Source organism: Typopeltis vanoorti, chromosome 3 (genome assembly GCF_054136105.1).
Source record: "Typopeltis vanoorti isolate ZY-2024b chromosome 3, IOZ_Tvanoo_1.0, whole genome shotgun sequence".
Taxonomy (NCBI): domain Eukaryota; kingdom Metazoa; phylum Arthropoda; class Arachnida; order Uropygi; family Thelyphonidae; genus Typopeltis; species Typopeltis vanoorti.
Genome location: NC_143551.1, coordinates 4,353,117 through 4,374,807, shown reverse-complemented (window position 1 = coordinate 4,374,807; position 21,691 = coordinate 4,353,117). Strand labels below are relative to the sequence as shown.

General features: G+C 36.2%; 1 protein-coding gene across 1 annotated transcript in view; it reads right to left on the bottom strand.

Moving 5' to 3' along the window:
* Positions 1–21,691, bottom strand: part of LOC150107873 (cytohesin-1-like) — a 287,240-nt gene that overhangs the window by 89,528 nt on the left and 176,021 nt on the right. The window contains 2 exon segments of the mRNA XM_090390530.1: positions 3,703–3,821; positions 7,994–8,060. Coding sequence (XP_090246656.1) covers positions 3,703–3,821; positions 7,994–8,060 — 186 coding nt within the window.

Below are 21,691 nucleotides of genomic sequence, written 5' to 3'. Positions count from 1 at the left end.
AGGACAGGTATGATCATACTGCACCAGTAAAGATATAGCAGCATACAAGGTAAATATAATATGATTAGCAAACTGGTAAAGATTAGAATGTAAAAAAGTTGACGTATAAAAAGTGTACAAAAATAAATGGAAAAAAGTCCATGAAGAACAAGTGTAAAAAAAGTTTGTAAAACACTGATAAAAAACAACCAGGTATGAAGCCTATAAACAAAAATAACACCGAATAAATAAAAGAATGCAAATGATCTATATACAGTGAAAAATATTGATTTTTCTGTAAAATATAAAAACAAAAGACACTTAGTGAGTATCTGAAAATCTGCTACAGTGTATATAGGACTCAGATAGATTATGAATACAGCAAAAATAAAGACTATGCTCAAAAATGTGACAAAATGAGGGCACTCAATTAAAATATGATTGATGGTTAGTCCAGGACCACAGAATACACACACACACACACACACACACACACACACACACACACACACACACACACACACACACACAGGCATGTCATTACTGCTCAATAGGAAGAAGTGTGTGATATGACCATGACCCAGGGGTAGACTGGCTCAGTAAGCAGGTGGGAATTTCTCAGTAGGCCACTGTGCAAAGGGAGATTTTTTAACCATTCTTTTTAATCATTCAAGAGTCATTTTTGTTCAGAAAATACAATCATTAAAAAAAAAATGCTTCTTAAACAGATGCTGCAAATATGATGAAAAGCACATATGACAAGTGTAATGAACGTCCTTGGGTAGAGGTTCACAAAGAGAGAGAGACGTCATATTCTCCACTATTCAAACTAGTGCACATCATTTTACAACTACAAATTGACTGTCCAGCTATTTAATATTCATTTGTTTACTTTGTGAATAATTAGAAGTATTGTTGTTACTAAATAATAGTAATAACCATTTTTGACAATGAAGCAGTCCCTTTTTAACAACTAGGCTAAATGAGGTTTTAATAAAAGGTATTAATTTACACACCTATATAAAAATTTTGAGGATAAAGATGGCAAAAACTTAGCACAAGACTTGTTCAGACAGTATACGATTAAACATGACAAGCACAAGATACTGACAACTAGTTGAGTACATTAATACATTCAGATAAACAAACAAGTGCTGAAAAGATGAATTACGCAAATTTTGGATCTGAAAGAAACAAGAATAAAGAAAAGGAGAAAAACCTGTTATACATGGTAAGCCAGCAAAATATATGATGGGTGCTGTCCTCATTAAAATGTCATCAAATGCAGATGGCCAAAAAGGAACTCTGAGATAGTTGTGTAAGTTTTTTTTTTTTTTAAATGTGTTAGGAGGAGTTTGTTTAGTTTGAGAATATATGGGAATTGGGTTAGCTTGAGAGAGTACAGAGGAGAATTTATTTTGTTTAATTACCATGAGGAGGATAGTAAATAAGTTCTTTTTGTCTTTATGGCACATTGTGTGACACTTATTGCTAGTGATTCAGAACAATGTAATATGGATTCATTTTCTTGGAAATCGATAATGGTAACCTTTCTGATTTCAGGGGTACATTTAAACTGTATTGCATGCAAGGATATCTCAGTACTGGAATATGTTGTTGTTGCTGCTGGTATGTTTTTGTTTGTGCGTTTTCTTTGTGGTAGAAAGTCAGGTATAGGAATATTATAATCCCAAGTCGGTTCTAGAGTCCTAAAGGTGCCAGCTAGTGGCCTAAATTGGGTTGTCTTGCTTTTGGGCTGATGATCTTAGAATGTAAGCTTCTCAAATTTGGGGCAGTCTCATGCACCCAAATTTGGTGAGGTTTGGGAAGTTCTTCAAAGCTGAGGCTGATTCAAGGAATAATCTTTCATACTTGTACTTGCTGGGGTGTAATAAAGTGACCTTCTTCCAGTATATTTTGTGGTGGGTGTCTAATGCACGGTCAGCAAGTCCTGAGTGGTTATATTGGTGGAACTGGATGTATTCCTTATGTTCGGATATACTGATATTGGCAGTATATATTGCAAACTGCATGGGACCTGGTATACTCCAGGTAGGTGTAGGTGAAGTGGCTGGTCTTTGATGGAGTGGATAAGAGATGCCAATTACTTATGAGGTTTGTAACTAGTTGTGAGGTCATATTTTCGTAAGATTTTTGTTAGTTTTTTGGATGTACCTCGGATATAAGGAATGATGATAGATTTAGAGTAATCACTGTTTGCTAATACATTACAATTGCTAGTAATCACTAGCAATTCTCAAAAACTCACTGGATTTTTTGAGGATTGTAGCCATTAGCTAAGAACATGTTAAGGATATGCTTAGTTCAGTAGTTAGGACATTTTATCTGAACTGATTAATTTTGCCCTGTTATATAGGGTTTTTATAACTCCATATTGTTGTGAGGGGGGAGGAGTGTTTACTACTGGTGAATGTATCTCTTATGTGTAAGTTTTCTGTAAACAGAGAAAGCCATGGATCCATCAGGTTGATGTGTAATCAGAGTGTCTAGGTAACAGAGACTTGTTGTTTTTTTCCTTTTTCAAGGTAAACTGAATCCTGGGGTGTTGATTGTTTAAGTGTGTTCAGAAATTGAGGAGTGTATCCAGGCCATGCAGCCAAATGATAAGCACATCATCCACATAGCAGAGCCAAATAGTGGGTTTATGTAGGGCACAGTTTAAGGCTTTTTCTTCAACAATCTTCATAAAGAAGTTGGCCAGGGGTAGAGAACCCCCATGGCTATCCCCCTCTATCTGTTTGTAGAATTTTCCTTGCCAAACAAAATAGCCTGAGTTCATGGTGAACTGAAGTAAGACTGAGATATCAGGAGGAAATTTAGCTTGGATAAAGTTTAAGGTATCTTTGAGTGGGACATTGGTGAATAAGGAGGAGACATCAAAAGTGACCATTATGTTAGTGTGTTGGAGTGAGAGATTTTCTATACTGGCTTTAAAGTGGGCCGAGTTTTTTTATATGTGAAGGTGCGTTGCCAGTATATTGTGCGATTACTTTGACTAAATGTTTGGCTAATTTGTATGTGGGAGAATCAACGTCATCCACAATGGAACGTAATGGTACATTTTGCTTATGGATTTTTGGTAGTCCATATATCCAGGGGTGGAGGGTCTAGAGTTAAAAGGTTTTGGTCTGTCAGTCACTTCTACAGCCCAAGAGGTAACCTTCTTAAGGAGCCTATGGATTGATCTGATTTGGAAGCTGGTGGGATCACATTCTATAGGTAAATAGGTAGACCGATCTAAAAGTAAAGAGGCAAGCTTACCTGTGTAATCTGATTGGTTTAGAACCACAGTGTCATTTCCCTTATCCACTTTAGTAATTATTATTTTTCTGTTGTTTTTCATTTCATTTCTTGCAGAACTTTGAATTTATCTTTTGATAGGTTGCTTTTTGATGGTTTGGCTTGAGTAAGCACACTGGCTACATCCAGTATGATACTGTTGGAAATATGGTTAGAAAGGCTGCAGATACCTTGTTCTCCCTGTATCATAATTTCTTCTGCTTAAAATTTCTTTTTAAGCAAGATCTGATATTCCTAGAGAGGAATATCAAATCTAGATTATTCTTCCAAATTATCAAACCATGGATCATATGCCAGGAAAAAAATAATAATAATCAGACAAGCCTAAACTATATTATCATTTTCAGCTCCCAAGGGTTTATTTTAAAATTTAAATGAACAAATAAAATTTAAGCATTTTACCTTTCTCCCAAATAATCTCCAATTGCAGTTTTGTTTAATCCTTCACCTTTGTATAAAAACTGTGCTATATCTTCAGGGGTGTTCATTAATAAACCATGTTCAATAAGATATTCAATACCCTAAAAAGAAAATTAAATGTAATGAACTATTTTCTGGAAATTTAGTTATGAGTTTCTTTTAGATTAAGACTACTTTTAACATTTTCATGAAGTTGTTTAATTAATATTTTAACCTTCCTACAGGAAGGATCATTAAATTTATAATTTCAATATGACTCTGTTTCCAATTAATTTATTAAACTACTTCTGAATGCTAAAAACAGAAATTATCTTAAAAATAAAGATTACCTTACTCAAGGAAGTAGAGAATCTCATTACAGAGAGAGAGAGTGAGGGAGGGTGGAAGCTTTTACAAGCATCCATCCATGCCTTGTGGGATTTGAACATAACAGACAATGGTAAACAAGAATTTTTTCTTTTTTTTTTTTTAAACCAACTATAAAAGTAGTAATAAACAAATTTTAAGCATGTTTTCATTTAATATAAGTTAATAGTTTCAATGTTTAAGTGTCTGTCTGAAGTCCTAAATGGCACCACTAGTGGACTGAATTAGGTAGTCTTGGTCTTTGAGCAAATTTGGAACATGAGCCTGCCATAAATTTGCTTCCCAAATTTATGGCAGGCTCATGTTCCAAATTTGTTAAGGTTTGGAAAGTTTTTCAGGGCTGAAGCAGATTCGAGGAACAGCCTTTCATATTTGTATTTGCCGCAGTGTAACAGAGTGGCCTTCTTCCAGAGTCTCTTATGGCGGGTGTCCAAAGCACGGTTAGTAAGTCCTTAGTGGCTGTAATTTTTTATTTATTTTTATGTTTTGAGCCCATACACGAGAGGTTGGTTGATTAACCTATAGTACATTAGTACCACGTATGAGTAACATACTTGTAATGGTGGAACCAGATGTAGTCCTTGTGTTCAGAAATTCTGATATTGGCTATCCTGTCTCTTTGGCCATAGTGCGACAGTTTGCAACTGCAAAGGACCTGGTAGATCTAGGGAACGTGGCTGGTCTTTGGAAGCAAATAAGGGATGCCAATTTTCTATCTGGTCTTTAAGAGGTTGTATGGTTGTATTTTGTTAGGATTTTTGTCAATTTTTTGGATGTGCCCCAATATATGGAATGGTGATAGATAATGAGTAATCTCTACTCTGAAGGGGAAGGGAGATTGTGGTTACGGGGTTTTAATATATTTTGGTGATTGTAGCTATTGTTGAGAATATGATCAAGTTAAGTAGTCAGGGCACTGCAATAAGAACTGATTAATTTTGTCCTGTTAAATCCCATATTGTTGGTAAGGAGTGGGGTGTGACTGCTGGTGAACGTATTTACTTCTATGTGTAGGTTTTCTGTAAACGGAGAATACCAGGGATCCATCAAGCTAGCATGTAATCAGATTGTCTAGGAGTGGAAGACTGTTGTTTTCCTTTTCTAAGGTAAACTGGATCCTGGAGTGTTGATTGTTAAACGTGTTAAGAAACTGATATTGCAGAGTCTCAATGTAAATACAACTGTGGCATTAGATGGGATAACAGCTAGGGTTTTGCAAGAATGTGCAAGGGAACCTGGTCAAAGGAAATGCCTTTGATCAGGTTCTTTAATTTAAGTCTCAGCTCTGGTAGAGTTCCAAGGAGTGGAAAGAGGGCAAACTAATTCCATTGCATAAGTGAGGTTATAAGATTGCAGTAACAAATTATAGACTAATGCAGTGGTGGCTGGTGAAATTTTAAGTGGGGTGCTACCTATACAAAATAAAAAAAATAATAATTTTTTCCCCTAATTTATTTATTAGTATAATTTATTAATTAGTAACCAATTTATTTATTAATAAATTGGTTACTAATTAGGGAAAAAAATTATTTTTATTATTTTGTATAGGCAGCACCCCCACTTAAAATTTCACCAGCCGCCACTGGACTAATGAGTATCTCAGGCATGGTGGTTAAAGTACTAGTAAAATTGGTCTAAAAGAGACATGGTTGTTGAACACACTAACAAGGAGGGATAGAGAGGTCATTATTCCCCTATATAAGGCTTTAATAAGCCACATCTGGACTCCAGGATTCCATAGGGATGAAAAAGTGGTGGAGAGGATCCAGAGGTGAGTGATAAAGATTGTGGCAGGTCTATGGAATGCTCCCTATGAGAATAGATTAACAGTCTGTAGGTTTCAAAAATTAGCTGATAGACTAAAAAGAAGAGACATGATAGTAGATTTAAGTTATTCAAGGGATTTTATACAACTGACACTGAAGATTTTTTTCAGTAGCAAGAAGGGAGTCCACAAAGTGGTCATAAGTGGATGTTGTATAAGAGTATGGTTTTTGCTTGGATGGTGGTGAATGGGTAGAATGAGTTAATGGAGAAGTATGATTAGTATTGTGTGATGATGGCTAGTGTGAATAAATGGATCTCTCATTATGAATTTTTTACTCCATTGAAACCTGTATAATAATAATAATTGTGTACAAACAAACAAATAATAAATTGTTTAATTATTTCTCTTCGTGCTGTAGTTATTACATTAAAATGTATTATGAGTGTAAACCAGCACCTAAGCCTAAATACTCATTTGCTTACATATTGCTTTAGTCATGTCACAAATTGTTATGCTTGGAAAACACAGCTATATTGTTGCTGACACTGCTCCATTATGCTTCTGATAATGGAATTACCATATCCTTTTTCATTCCTCCCACCACCCCCCCTTCCTGCACAAGTTTTGTTTCCTTTCCTGCTATTTAGAATTTTTGGCCAAATGGATAATCACTGCTTAAATCCCCCCCACACCTCACCTTTATTAAATGATTATGCTATTCAAACCTGATACTCAATAAACTAAACTCAGCATTTTTGACCATCATCTCCATTCTCACACTCACTTGCTTGAAACATATCTGCATGCAAGCATACACACACATGTTTCAAGCAAGTGAGTGTGAGAATGGAGATGATGGTAAAAAAAATGCTGAGTTAAGTTTGTTGGGTATCAAAACTTGGTTTGAATAGCATAATCATTTAATAAAGGTGAGGGTGGTTTAAGCAATGATTAGGACTTCTTGGCCAAAAATTCTAAATAGCAGGAAAGGAAACAAAACATGTGCAGGAAGAGGGTGGTGGGAGAAATGAAAAAGGATATGGCAATTCCATTATCAGAAGCATAATGGAGCAGTGTCGGCAACAAAGCCATGTTTTCCAGGCATAACAATTTGGGACATGACCAAAGCAATATGCAAGCAAATGAGTATTTAGGCTTAGGTGCTGGTTTACACTCATAATACATTTTAATGTAATAACTACAGCATGAAGAGAAATAATTACTCTACTACTCAACCAGGCTTAATGGCTGTAGTTCTGCTGCTTTTCACTTTCAACTTCTCACTAAAGAACACTTTATCCAAACACTTAACTACAAATCCATCATTCATCTATCAAATCACTGCATACATCTACTAACTACTCCTTCCACTGCTCTTCCTCACAATTCAATCCTATCAAAGCATGGCAAAAAAACTTTAATCCTAACAATTATATATTTGGTTTAATCCTTTATCCAAGTGTAAGCAAAGAAAGTTTGTGACTGAAATATTTTCAGGACTGGGGCAACTCGTGGTAAAGGTGGTATAAGTTCTGATCACTTGCCTTAGTATCCCATAATGCAAAGCACATAACCTTATGGGTATGCATAATCATTATGGAAAGGATCACTACCCAGACCAGTTTCGACCTTTATTGAGGTCTCGTCAGTAGGAGCTAGACCCAGAGGTGGTGATACTAAGGTGAAATTAATGCACAAGTCATATCACCATATACCAATTGCTAAAAGGTGTACACCTTATTATTAAAATTCTCTGGATTAGAGGTAGTTGATGGACGTTTTTTTAATTGGCCATGCTACCAATTACATATTTGGTTTAATCCTCTATCCAAGCGTAAGCATACAAAGTTTGACCGTAAAATATTTTCCAGACTGGGGCAAATCGTGGTAAAGGTGGTATAAGTTCTGATCACTTGCCTTAGTATCCCATTTTAATCTTAACGCTCACTCTTCTTCCAATAACACTTTCATATTGTCTCGCATTCCAAGGTTTAAGTAAACTTTTACAATCAAATTAGTTTGCAAGAAGTAACTCCAACTTTAAGTTAACACAACAGCAAAAGCTATGCTACATTCAGTTTCTTTGAAAAAAGAAACTATTTGAATAATAATAAAAAAACAAAGGAATTAAAGTATCACCTTCTTTGGATCCATATTGAACTTCTTTTTTCCTATTGACAATTGTTTAGATTTTGTATTTGATTTGCTGAAGAAGAAAAAAAAATCTGTTAAAAATATTTTGAATCATAAAAATAATCAGTATATAAAATAACTAAACTGATACTGTGATTTCACCTAAATCATTTATTGTAAATCATTCAATAAACAATAGCATGCAATAATAGATCTAGCTCTGAAAAAGAAATGCAAGATAACTGAAATATTTCTCCACAAGCTGGATGTAATCATTATCATCACTTCTGGGTCCAATAAGCACTGGTGTCTGATGCAATTTTCTTCTTCTTCTTCTTATTATTATTTGACACCACCAAGGAGTCCAAGGCCTCATCGAGGGGGGGGGGGCACCTGTTCTACAACTCTGTCTCCACTACTAAATCCACCAACTGACCACAACTACACCAACGCCATCTACCGCCGACCACCACCACTAGTATTTCCACAAACACTCACAAACATCCATGCCCATGGCGGGATTCGAACCCACAGCCTTTTGGCTGGAGAGTGGATACGCTAACCACTCGGCCAGCCAGGACATTATTATCTGTCCATTGCTGGGCTACACTACTGCAAATTCTCTGTGTTCTTTATATCACCTATCCAGTCTCTTTGGGGTCATTTCCTCCTGTTTATGCTGTCCATTTATCAAACATCAAGTTTTTTAATCTTGTGTTTGTCATCTGGCCCTGCAGACATGTCTAAAAAAAGTTTTTTAATTATTTCCTGCATTAGATTCTCATTCACTTATCCACTGCCTGAATATAAATACTTTGCAAAATTTCCATACTGAATTTTATTCAATATTCCAGTAATATATATATTTCACAAATAAAAATGAATGTATGTAATATACAGGTAAACCTCGATACATGCATTTATGTTTTAAAGGAAAACAGGAACATAAATGGCAAATTAAATATAATCATCATCATCAAATTCATGACATTTACCCTCCAGGGGTGTACAGGATATGATAGTACTACATGAAAAATTTATATCATTACTAATTTCCTATCTACAATTTTCCTCCAAATCAATCTGTTACCTGTCAAGACTCCAACCTCATCAGATCTTATATTTCTATCTTCTAAGGCATTTTTACCATATCAAACCACATATACTTGTTCTTCCTCTGAGTCTTTTTCCTGCCAAAATGGCAGAGAACACTTGTTTTGCTAATCTTTCCTCTCAAATTCCATTTAAGTGACCATACCACCCGAGATTAGCTTTAGTAACACATTCCTGGATGCTAACAATGTCAAGTTCTTTCCTAATATCCTCGTTTTTAATATGACATTGCAATTAATGCCATCTGTTCATGACTCTAATCTTTCTCAGGGCTCTCATATCTACGGTTTCTAGTCTTTGGTCAAGTGTTTTACTTCTAACCCAGCTATCAGATCCACAAGTTAAAATTGGTTTGAACACTGTCCTGTATACAGCTAATTTAGTGTTTTGACTAATTTCTCTCTTATTCCATATAAATTTATTCAGTAATTTTCATAAAAATACCAGCTTTGTTGATTCTGTTGTCTATTTCCATATTTAATTTACCATCTTCGCTATTTGGTATAGATGAATATAGAGTTTATATATATGTATATATACATTTAGTGTTTATATATATATATATAATACAGTGTTTATATAGCATTTATATATAATTAACAATTACTTTAGTAGTTCCTCGGCAGTAAGGAATGATAGCAGATTCAGCTGCAATCGCAAATGGCATGTCACCAAGTCCTCCATCATTTAAGAACTCTATTATAAGTAATATAATAAGGGACTTTATGGCATGCAGTGCTTGCACCATGTATGCGCCTCGGGAGTTGGATATGTGGCTGGTGAGAGAGGGTGGAGTGCGTATGTGCACAAAATGCAGGCAGTGAGAGGAAAGAAATGATTTAGATATATCGATAACTGACCTAGTTGCTCCAGGAAAGGGAAATGAATGTCGGAAGACGAGTAGTGTGATAGGAGAGCATGAAGAAAAAAATATGAATGAGAAAATAATAGTCGATAGTGTTGAAGGCATGAGTGACTGTGAGAGTTTCGGAGATGGTTTTGTTTGGGAGAATGAATTCGATTAAGAGTGACTGACTTGCAGAGAGAGAGATAGATGAGCTGAAATAGGAGGTGGAAATGTCTTGTGAATGAGATGAGGTATGAAAGATGAGATTAGGAGAATGAAAGATATAAATGCAAGGCGAATCAGAGTAGAGGGAGAGAGAGAGTTTTGGGAATGATAGAAGAGGAGAGAATGGAAACAGTAGGAGAGAGGGAATGAGAGAGCGGTATAGGAATGCTACAAGAGGAGAGAATGGAAACAGTAGGAGATAGGGTAGAAGAGACAGTTATGGGAATGATAGAGGATGGGAGAATAGAAACAGTCAGAGAGAGAGAGAGAGAGAGAGAGAGGGAATGAGAAAAATGCAAGGGAGTGCTGGAACCAGGGACAGAATGATGCAAGGACAGCAAGTAAGTAGGGGAACACAGGGAGAAAGAGTTAGAGGAGAGAGAGAGAGAGAGAGAGGGATGCAGGTGAGCAATCAAGTAACAGAGTGGTTAGAGGTGTGATGTATGGAGACTCGATGATCTCTGGTGTGCAAGATAGGATGCCAGAGGTGTGTTTGCCTGGAGGGATGATAGAAAATGTGGCTATGACAATTAAGAGGGGTGAAAGGATGGATGAAATGATTGTGATGGTGGGTACGAATGACTTGAGAGGGAGTGTAAATTGGGTGGCGAGAGATCTGAGATTCTTGCTTGAAGTTGTGCAAAAGAAAACGCAGAGAGGGAAGATTCTGTGTGTATTGCTCAGTTATGATAGTGATGAGCTGAGCAGAAGAGCAGCAATACTCACTCAAATAATAGCCAGAATGTATAAGAAGACAGGATTGTAATCCTTTCTTTTAGAGTTACACGGTGATCAGCATTCATTTTAAAAATTTATGGAATTTACAACCGTGTTAAAAAACTTTTTTGTTATCCCGCCGTTTCAATCTACACAGCAAGTTCATCATCTGGAGCATACATCAATATTATTATTATTATTATTATTATTATTAAACAAGACCTCATGGAGTCAAAGACTCATCTAGGAGGTCCTTTTATCTCACACACATCTCATCATACCGGGTCTTAAACACATTCAAACTCCTTGCAGACACCACACTCTCAGGCAAGGCATTCCAATCATTCACAACTCTGCACGAAAAAAACCTGCCTCTCACTCCCCTACTCACACCCTCTTTATACAGTTTCCAGGGATGACCTCTGGTTCTCCCCTGATCTCCCACTATTCGCTGTAGAACTTCTCCACCATTGATCCTATAGCAACCCCTTACTAACTTGTAGGTCTCTATCATATCTCCCCTCTTCCTTCTCTCCACTAGTCTCTGCAAATTACATCTTTTCAATCTTTCCTCATACTCGACATTCCAGAGGTCAGAAACTACCTTAGTCAGTCGCCTTTGGACCCTTTCCAACATCTCTTCATCCTTCTGAAAACCAGGTGACCAAATCTGGGCACAATAGTCCATGTGTGGCCTAATCAAAGCCTTATACAATGGAACAAGAATCTCCCTACTTCTACACGTCAGTGTCCTCCTCATCATTCCCAGAAGTCTTTATGTTGTCTTCACAATTTTGGCGATGTGACCCCTAAATTTTAGATCCTTATCCACTATCACTCCCAGATCTCTTATTTCCTCTACTTCCAACAATATATTCTTACCAAGCATAAATTCTGCATCCCATCTTTGTTTTCCAAATTTTAAAACCTTACATTTTGCAACATTGAACTCACATCCCCATTTGCTTGCCCAATCAATCAATTTATTCAAGTCTTCTTGCAAGGCCACAACATCTTCACTACTCTTTATGGTTCGTCCCAACTTTGCATCATCTGCAAACAACTGAATATCTCCATCCAAATCTTCGCCAATATCATTAATATACAAGTTAAATAGTAATGGCCCTAAAACAGATCCCTGAGGCACTCCACTAGTGACTTTCCTTTTCCTGGATATTGCACCCCCATACACAACTTGTTGATACCTATCAGATAGCCAGTCACCAATCCAATGCACTAATCTAATATCCAACCCCATCTGCTCTAGTTTGACTGTCAACTTATCATGAGGCACTCTATCAAAAGCTTTTGCGAAATCCAAGTATATTACTGTGTATCCTTCTCCTCTGTCCAAGGAAGCAGTCACTTTATTGTAATAAGTAAGTAGATTACTAAAACACGACCTCCCTTTAGCAAATCCATGCTGTCCATCAAAGATTATACCATTGTTGTCAACCCAACTCTGGATTCTAGTTCTCACAAGCTTCTCCAACAACTTAACCACAACACCCGACACACAGATAGGCCTATAGTTTGATGCTTGAGTTCGATCACCTCCTTTATGAAGTGGCACAATCTTGCCCTCCTTCCACTCTTTAGGGACTTGACCAAGTGCAAGACTCGTATTAAAAAAATATGTCAAGGCAGGTGTCAACTCTCTGGCACATTCCTTCAGAATACGCGGTGATATATTATCAAGTCCCACAGCCTTATTTACATCTAGTTTACTCAACTCCCCAAACACCTCTTGCTCACTTACAGTCAGTCTCTCCTCCCCATCATCAACTGCTCTTAATCTCTCCATGAAGTCACATTCACAAGATTGAAAGATCTTTATGAACTGCTCATTAAGTATCTCCACCACACATTCTGCAACAGCTGTCTTTATACCATTTCCTCCAATCAATGTCATCCTTCCATAATCATTCTTTCTTTTGCTGGCTACATATCGAAAGAACTCCCTAGGATTCTTTTTAGCTTCATTAGCTAACTGCTGTTCATACCTCTCTTTAGCTACTCTCACCAACCAAGTCACTCTCCTTGCCTGGTCTTTGTAGAACTCATGAAATTGGTTACTTCCACTTCTCTTATGCTGCCTCCACAATGCCCTTTTTCTCTGTATTGCATGCTTAATCTCTTTATTCATACAAGACAATATACAAGACAAGCTGAGTTACATTACTAACTGTAAGCTAAAAAAACAATGCTTTGATCACATGTTATTCTACTGCCATGACCTCTAGGGAAAAAAAAAAAAAATTACATCAAGCTAAATTCTATTTACAATGACAGGAATAAACATTCTTTCAGTAAAAATGATGTCCTATTTTTAGTATTATAATTCTTATTTCTGCTTTTAAGATACTGGATTTTTAACAATCCTGTTTATAGTTGTTCTTCGTGAGGAAGTGGGTTGAATATATACTTTCCATATGTTTGGGATTTTTAGACCATCGTTATTGTTCCGATTCGGGTGATCGATAATAATAACCGCACATGCTTCCTTAAATTTCCATTCATACCATGTTTTAGTGCGATGTAGAGAGTTAGTGCTTTTCCAGTCTATTCAAGGCATGATCAGAAAGGCCAGCTTCATGATAATTATTATATTTAATGTATCGTTTCTGTTCTTTTTGTCTGATAGAAATTGTGCGTCCTGTTTCTCCCATATATGGTATGTTGCAAGTACAATAAATCTGGTATACTCCAGGGTGGACAAGGTGGGCTAGTGGAGGGAGTGGGTGAGTTAAGCAAGCTTTTTAATTTTGAAGGTGGCTTTGAGGTTGTATTTTTGTAGTACTCTGTTTATTTTGTCTGATGTTCCTTTAATGTAGGGAATGGTTATAGTTTTATTGTAGTCTGGTTTGTCTTTGTTTTTTTTTTTTGAGGTTTTGTAAAGAATTTTGTTAATAGTGTTTAGGCTGTATCCTTTTTTTTTGCAAAGTATTAATGATAATTTTAAATTCGTCTTTCAGTGCCTGTTCGTTGGAACAGATCGTCTGGGCCGTGTTTTTTAGCGTGTTGATGACACCTACTTTTTGTGTTGGGTGGTGGTAGGAGTTTATATGTATATATTGTCTCGTATGCGTCGGTTTCCGGTAAACAGTGAAGGAAAGATTGCCAGAGGAAAGACGTGTGACAAGTATATCCAGAAATGGAAGTATCTTGCGTTTTTCAATTTCAATTGTATGCGTTTGTGTTGTTTAGGTGGTTAAGGAATGTGTTTAATGTCTGGCGACCGTGTGACCAGATTGCGAAAACATTGTCAACATATCTAAGCCAGGCTTTGGGTTTTAGAGGGGAGAAACCTAAGGCAAGGTGTTCAAAATGTTCCATGTAAAAGTTAGCAATAGGGGGGGGGGGATAATGGCGAGCCCATGGCTGTGCCTTCTTTTTGTAAGTAGACGGCGTTTTGCGATACAAAATAACCCGACCGTAATACATGCAAAAATAGCGCCGTGATTTTGTTCTGTAGGAGAAGTATTGTGTCATTGATTGGAACATTTGTGAAGAGGGCAGACTGTGAAAACTGACTAATAAATCATCTTTTTCTAATGTAATGTCTTTGATAGTGTTTATAAAGTGTTGTGTGTTTTTCATATTTTTGAGTGTTGCCACTAATTTTTTGGCTAAGTGATACGTCAGGCTATCAAATCCTTCAAGTATAGGTCTTAATAGTGTGTTTTCTTTGTGAATTTTCGGTAGTCCATAAATTCTTGGGGAGCACGCATAGTGAGGAAATAGTTTTTTGACTGTATCTTCGGGCCATGTGGTAATCGACTTAAGTAGTTTCTCTGTTTTTGTTTTTTATTCTGTTGGTTGGATTGTAGTTAACTAATTGGTATGTGTTATTGTCAGAGACCAGCAGATTCATTTTTTCTACGTAAGTGGTATGGTTTAAAATAACGGTGCCATTTCTTTTATCAGCTCTGGTTATTATTATGTTTGGATTTGTTTTAAGTGATTTCATCGCTGTTAATTCGTGTTTAGTAATGTTGCTTGTTATTGTTTTGTTATGATTTTAAATGTTGGCAGTTTCTAAATGTATTTTGTCTGCCATGTTATTAGGATGAATCTTAGGCCTCTTTCAATATTATCACATAAATTCAAGTTTGTTTATCGATTTCGGTGCTATAGCAAAATTTAAACCTTTGTTAAGTATAGAGATTTCGTCTTTGTTTAGATCGTGGTTTTTTGCTATAGCACCGAAATCGATAAACAAACTTGAATTTATGTCTAATATTGAAAGAGGCCTAAGATTCATCCCTAATAACATAGCAGACAAAATACAACTATAAACAGGACTGTAAAAATTCCAGTATCTTAAAAGCAAAAATAAGAATTGTAATACTAAAAATAGGACATCTTTGTTTCTGAAAGAAAACCATCTGAAAGAATGTTTATTCCTGTCATTGTAAATAGAATTTAGCTTGATGAAATTTGTAAATTTTTTTTTCACTAGAGGTCATGCCAGTAGAATAACGTGATCAAACCATTGTTTCTTTAGCTTACAGTTAATAATGTAACTCAGCTTGTCTTGTATATTGATGTATGCTCCAGATGATGATCTTGCTGTGTAGATCGAAATGTCGGGATAATAAAAAAGTTTTTTTAACACGGTTGTAAATTCCATAAATTTTTAAAATGAATGCTGATCACTGTGTAACTCTAAAAGAAAGAATTACAATAATTCATGGAGATTCGACCCACAAGCGATGCAATCAATACGGTAAGCTGAAGATTCAAGTTTCAAATTTGATCAATCAACTGGCTTTTTTTAAAACGGTGTAGGGACAGCAATATCACTCCTAATTGCATCAGGCTAAAGAGAAAATTCACCTCAACAAAAGTGCAATGAATATACTACCGTGGAGAAAGCAGTTCTCAGAGAGCAGATCCAAGCTACCAGAAAGAACCTAGCCTCTACACAAAACCAGCTACTAAAAGAAAAGACTGAACTTTCAAGCTACATAAATGAAGATATCTGGATGATCCTAGAAAAGATATTAGGGACAACACAGCAAACCACATCCTCCTAACGAAGAAAGGAAACCTAATTTCCAAATTCCAAAGACTAAAAGAACAACAAAACCAGCCGCCATATTCAAAGTTCGCTACAGTGAACAACAACCAATCAACCAGAAGCAAGAAACAACAGGAGCCACCAATCACTCACAGGTATCAATAACACAGTCAACCTATCTAACTACGCTCTAAACAAAGACAAAATCTTTATACTTAACAAAGGTTTAAATTTTGCTATAGCACCGAAATTGATAAACAAACTTGAATTTATGTGTAATACTGAAAGATGCCTAAGATTCATCCCTAACAACATAGCAGACAAAATACGTTAGAAACTGCGAACATTTTAAATCATAACAAAACAATAACAAGCAACATTACTAAACATGAATAAACAGCGATAAAATCACTTAAAACAAATCCGAATATAGTAATAACCAGAGCTGATAAAGGAAATGGCACCGTTATTTTAAACCGTACCACTTATGTAGAAAAAATGAATCTGCTGGTCTCTGACAATAACACATACCAATTAATTAACTACAATCCAACCTACAGAATAAAAAACAAAACAGAGAAACTACTTAATTCAATTACCACATGGACCGAAGAGACGGTCAAAAAACTATTTCCTCACTACACGTGCTCCCCAAGAATTTCTGGGCTACCGAAAATACACAAAGAAAACACACCGTTAAGACTTATAGTTGACGGAATTGATAGCCTAACGTATCACTTAGCCAAAAAAAATTAGTGGCAACATTCAAGGTTGGTAGGTCATTCCCCCTCCTATATCCTTTACATTCCCCCTCCTATATCCATTGCCTTTACACACAACACTTCATAAACACTATCAAAGACATTACATTAGAAAAAGATGATTTATTAGTCAGTTTTGACGTCTCTGCCCTCTTCACAAATGTCCCAATCAATGACACAATCCTTCTCCTACAGAACAAATTCCCTCCAGATATCACGGCGCTATTTTTGCATGCATTACGGTTGGGTTATTTTGTATGGCAAAACGCCTTCTACTTACAAAAAAAAGGTACACAGCCATGGGCTCACCATTATACCCCCCTATTGCTAACTTTTACATGGAACATTTTGAACAACTTGCCTTAGGTTCCTCCCCTCTAAAACCCAAAGTCTGGCTTAGATATGTTGACAATGTTTTCGTGATCTGGTCACATGGCCGCCAGACATTAGACATATTCCTTAGCCACCTGAACAAACAACACAAATGCATACAATTCACAATTGAAATTGAAAAACACAAGATACTTCCATTTCTGGATACACTTGTCACACGTCTTCCTTCTGGCAATCTTTCCTTCTGTTATATTCATTTATATATATATTTTTATTGATTTATACTTACTTCGTTTACTTGATTATATCCTATCTTATTCAAAACCTTATTCACTTAAAATCCTGTCGATTTATCCATTTGTTATATTTGTTGTTATATTGGATTTCTCTCTCTATACTTATTTTTTATATGTTTCATTTAACTCTATTATCTTTTCTTGTGTATAGCCTAACTAGATTCCACCTAGGGATATTTCCTTTTCAGATACTGGCAAATTTATATTTATACTGCGCCAGCCAGTATCCTATGACAGGAATTTATTCAAGTTCATGAAAATATTCCTAGATTCACTGGCATACACTCTAACACTCACTTAAATATTAAATTCCCAGATGAGTCTTTGACTCCATGAGGTCTTGTTTAATAATAATAAAAAATAGATATCGGTACTTTGCAGTCGTGACCAATGATCTATTATTTAAACATATATATCTAAAATTTCTCCCGCTATGGTTCTAATTTTATAAGTGGTAATTTGATATCTCGAATTCAGGCATGACTCAGGCATATGCAATAAAACATGTTTATTGGAACTAAATGACAATTACAACTAAATTGAATCAAATTACTAAAACTTCTAAATCACTTGCTAAGTTAAATCTCATGCTAAGATAATTAAACAATTCTAAATTAATCAAGTTCACCTAGACAGATCAAATTGTTAATCATACAGAACAATAGAAAGCAATGACTATATTACACTAAATTAAGATTCTCTCATGCATGCTATTCATAGAGTACATACTATACAATTTGTTGCTTTCTCAGTTGAGGTTATCTACTAAACAAAATACACTTATTACTTCAATCACATACAATTAGATTCGTTCCAGACAATTCTTTGTTCAACAGAATTTTGCTGTCTCAAATACGAAATCTTATCCAAGTTCTCTAAAGGATTGTCGACATTACTTAATCAAACATAAATTTCAATCTTCTATCACTTCCGTAACATACAACAAAGATCTCTACATTACTCAGTTCTTTCCGAAGGTCTATTAACACGTTCATTGCCAAGCTGAAAATTGGAATTTTGTGTGGTGGCCATTTTTTTTTTTACTCGATAGCGACGTCCACGCGATAACGCATGATCGGCCGACCGGTGAGAACTCACATCATGCGATATTGCGTGATTGGCGATGAACGTGTTAACTACCACGTGTTGTTATGGTCATACTTTGATCGGCTATCTCAGCGCCTGGCTTTTGGCTACGTCATCCTTTCTACTGCTGCCGGACTCTAACTATTTTCTTCTGCAACTGAGGGCTATCTCCGCTCCTTTCTGAGGGGACATCCAGCGGCTGCACGATTTCTGCATAAGCTGATGATTCGCATATGGCTCAGTGTGGAATCTTATTCAGCATAATCAGGAAAACGGCCTGCTGTCCGACATCACAGAACCCTGACTCGTCCTTTCTCCGACCACCGGTCAAGAATCCTCGAGATGAAATCCGGAACAAAAAGTCCTCGCAATATGTCGTGCATTGCCTTATATTCTATGTTCCAGTGCCCTCTTTTTGTTGTATCCTTTTTTTCGCAAGACCCTTAGTTTCAATACCCTTAAGATGATTCCTACTCTCCGTATTGCTGTTAGGTGCTGTCTTCGAGGAAAGCGTGCTTATGTTATTTTCCACGTACGCTGTAGCCTCCGGCGTTACAACCAATACATGCATTTCAGACGCGACCTTTGCACTGTTACTCATGACCGGTCTGTCGACTTACGTTATTTGAGACAGCTTAATAGGACACAATTTTAACCTAATATTTCTTTTACATGGAATCATTAATTTGTACACAATTCTCTAGTTTAGTTTTCTGTTTTTGAATACAAATATTTCTAATACAATTCACATATTAATATGCATTCTCTTATACAACAAACAAGGTCTTATTACTTTCTGCTGGTGTGCAGGTATTATTTCAAATTAGTTAGAATTTTCATGCTAGATTCTGAATGAACAACTTCTTAGAAAATCTTCCATTCAGGATCTAACACTTCACTGTTTACCGGAAACCGACACATACGGGACAATATATGCATATAAACTCCTACCACCACCAAACACAAAAACTATGTGTCATCAACACTCTAAAAAACAGGACTCAGACGATCTGTTCCAACGAACAGGCACTGAAAGACGAATTTAAAATTATCATTAATACTTTGCAAAAAAACGGATACAGCCTAAACACTATTAACAAAATTCTCTACAAAACCTCAATGAAAAACAAAGACAAACTGGACTACAGTAAAACTATAACCATTCCCTACATTAAAAGAACATCAGACAAAATAAACAGAGTACTACAAAAATACAACCTCAAAGCTCAAGCCTCCTGCAAAATTAAAAAGCTTGCTCAACTCACCCACTCCATCCACTAACCCACCCTGGAGTATACCGGATTTATTGTACTTGCAACACACCATATATAGGAGAAACAGGACGCACAATTCCTATCAGACAAAAAGAACAGAAACGACATATTAAATATAATTATTATGGTGAAGCTGGCCTTTCTGATCATGCCTTGAAAACCTTACACAGAATTGACTGGAAAAGCACTAGCTGTCTACATCGCACTAAAACATCGTATGAACGGAAATTTAAGAAAGCATGTCAGATTATTATCAACCACACCAATCTGAACAATAATGATGGTCTAAAAATCCCAAACATATGGAAAGTATATATTCGACCCACTTCCTCACTAAGAACAACTATAAACAGGACTGTAAAAAATCCAGTATTCTTATTTTTGAAAGCAAAAGCAAAAGTAAGAATTGTAATGCTAAAAATAGGACATCATTGTTTCTGAAAGAATGTTTATTCCTGTTCATTGTAAATAGAATTCAGCTTGATGTAATTTGTAAATTTTTTTTTTTTTTTCACTAGAGGTCATGCCAGTGGAATAACATGTGATCAAAGCATTGTTTCTTGCTTACAGTTAATAATGTAACTCAGCTTGTCTTGTATATTGATGTATTATGCTCCAGATGATGATCTTGCTGTAAAGATCGAAACGTCGGGATAATAAAAAAGTTTTTTAACACGGTTGTAAATTACATAAATTTTTAAAATGAGAGAGGATTGGAATATGCGGATGCTTGGAGGGCGTTTGAGGACGGAAGGGAACTGTATGCTAGAGACTGCTTGCGTTTGAATGAGGAAGGATGAAGGCATCGGATGATTGATAGGAAATTGAAATTCAGGGAGCATATTGCAAAGGTGGTGAGGGTAACTCAGAGGATGCTGAACTGCAGAGATAAAAGCGTTATCATTCCATTGTATAAGACTCTGATCAGACCATACTTAGACTACTGTTCTCAGATTTGGTCCCCAGGATTTGAAGGGGATAAATTTACTGTGGAAAGGGTACAGAGGCAGACAACAAAGATGGCAGGACTGTACAATATGAGTTATGAGGATCGACTGAGGGAATGTGGACTGCAGAGTTTGGTGGATAGAAGAAGGAGAGGTGATATGATCGAGACTTTAAGTCAGGGTAGACAATGTGTACCCTGATTTAAGTCAGTTACAGGGTAGACATTGGAGAGTTCTTTCACTTGGTGGAATGGCAGGAAAGAGCGATGACAAGGGGCCATCCCTGGAAGTTAAGAAAGGAGGCTGTCCACAGGAGAGTGAGGAGTGGTTTCTTTGGTGGAGGGTGGTTGAACCTTGGAATGCATTGCCTGAGAGAGTGGTTGGAGTGGGAACAGTCTATGGGTTCAAGGAGTGGTATGATAAACTTTGTGTTTCCTAAAAACGACCTCCCACGAGTCTTTTGACTCCATGGAGGCCTGGATAATAATAATAATAATAAAAATAATAACAATAATCTTCATTAAAAATCGTGCCTAAGTAGCAAATGTTTTACTTGTTCTATAGGTTCTCCATTCACAATGCAGTTGATATTTTCAACGTTTCTGCCTGTTTTCATTGTCTTTGTCTTTTTAATGCTGACCTTCATACCATAGCTATTACAACAGTTATTCAATTTAGTCAGGGAATCTTGTAGACTTATAGCAGATTTATTTAGAAGTATAACATCATCCACATAAAGCAAAGAGCTGACATGTGGGTATAAAATGGATGAATGAGGGGATTAAGCATGAAATCTGGAAGAAGAGGCACTTAGGAGGCAGTATTGAATAATGGTAATAATCAGTTATATGAAGAGTATAAAGAGCAAGTCAGGAGCGTGACTCAGTAAGGACAACAAAAGTGCATTATGAGTAGAAATTAGCAAATCAGGTAAAGAAAAACCCTAGAGAGTTTTTTTTGGTTATGTGGCAAGTAGAAAGAAGATTGATTATGGTAAGATGATGTTAATGGATGAAAATGGTAGAATGGTAACTGATGTAAAAGATGTTGAAAGATTTTTCAGCGGGTTATACTTAAAATTA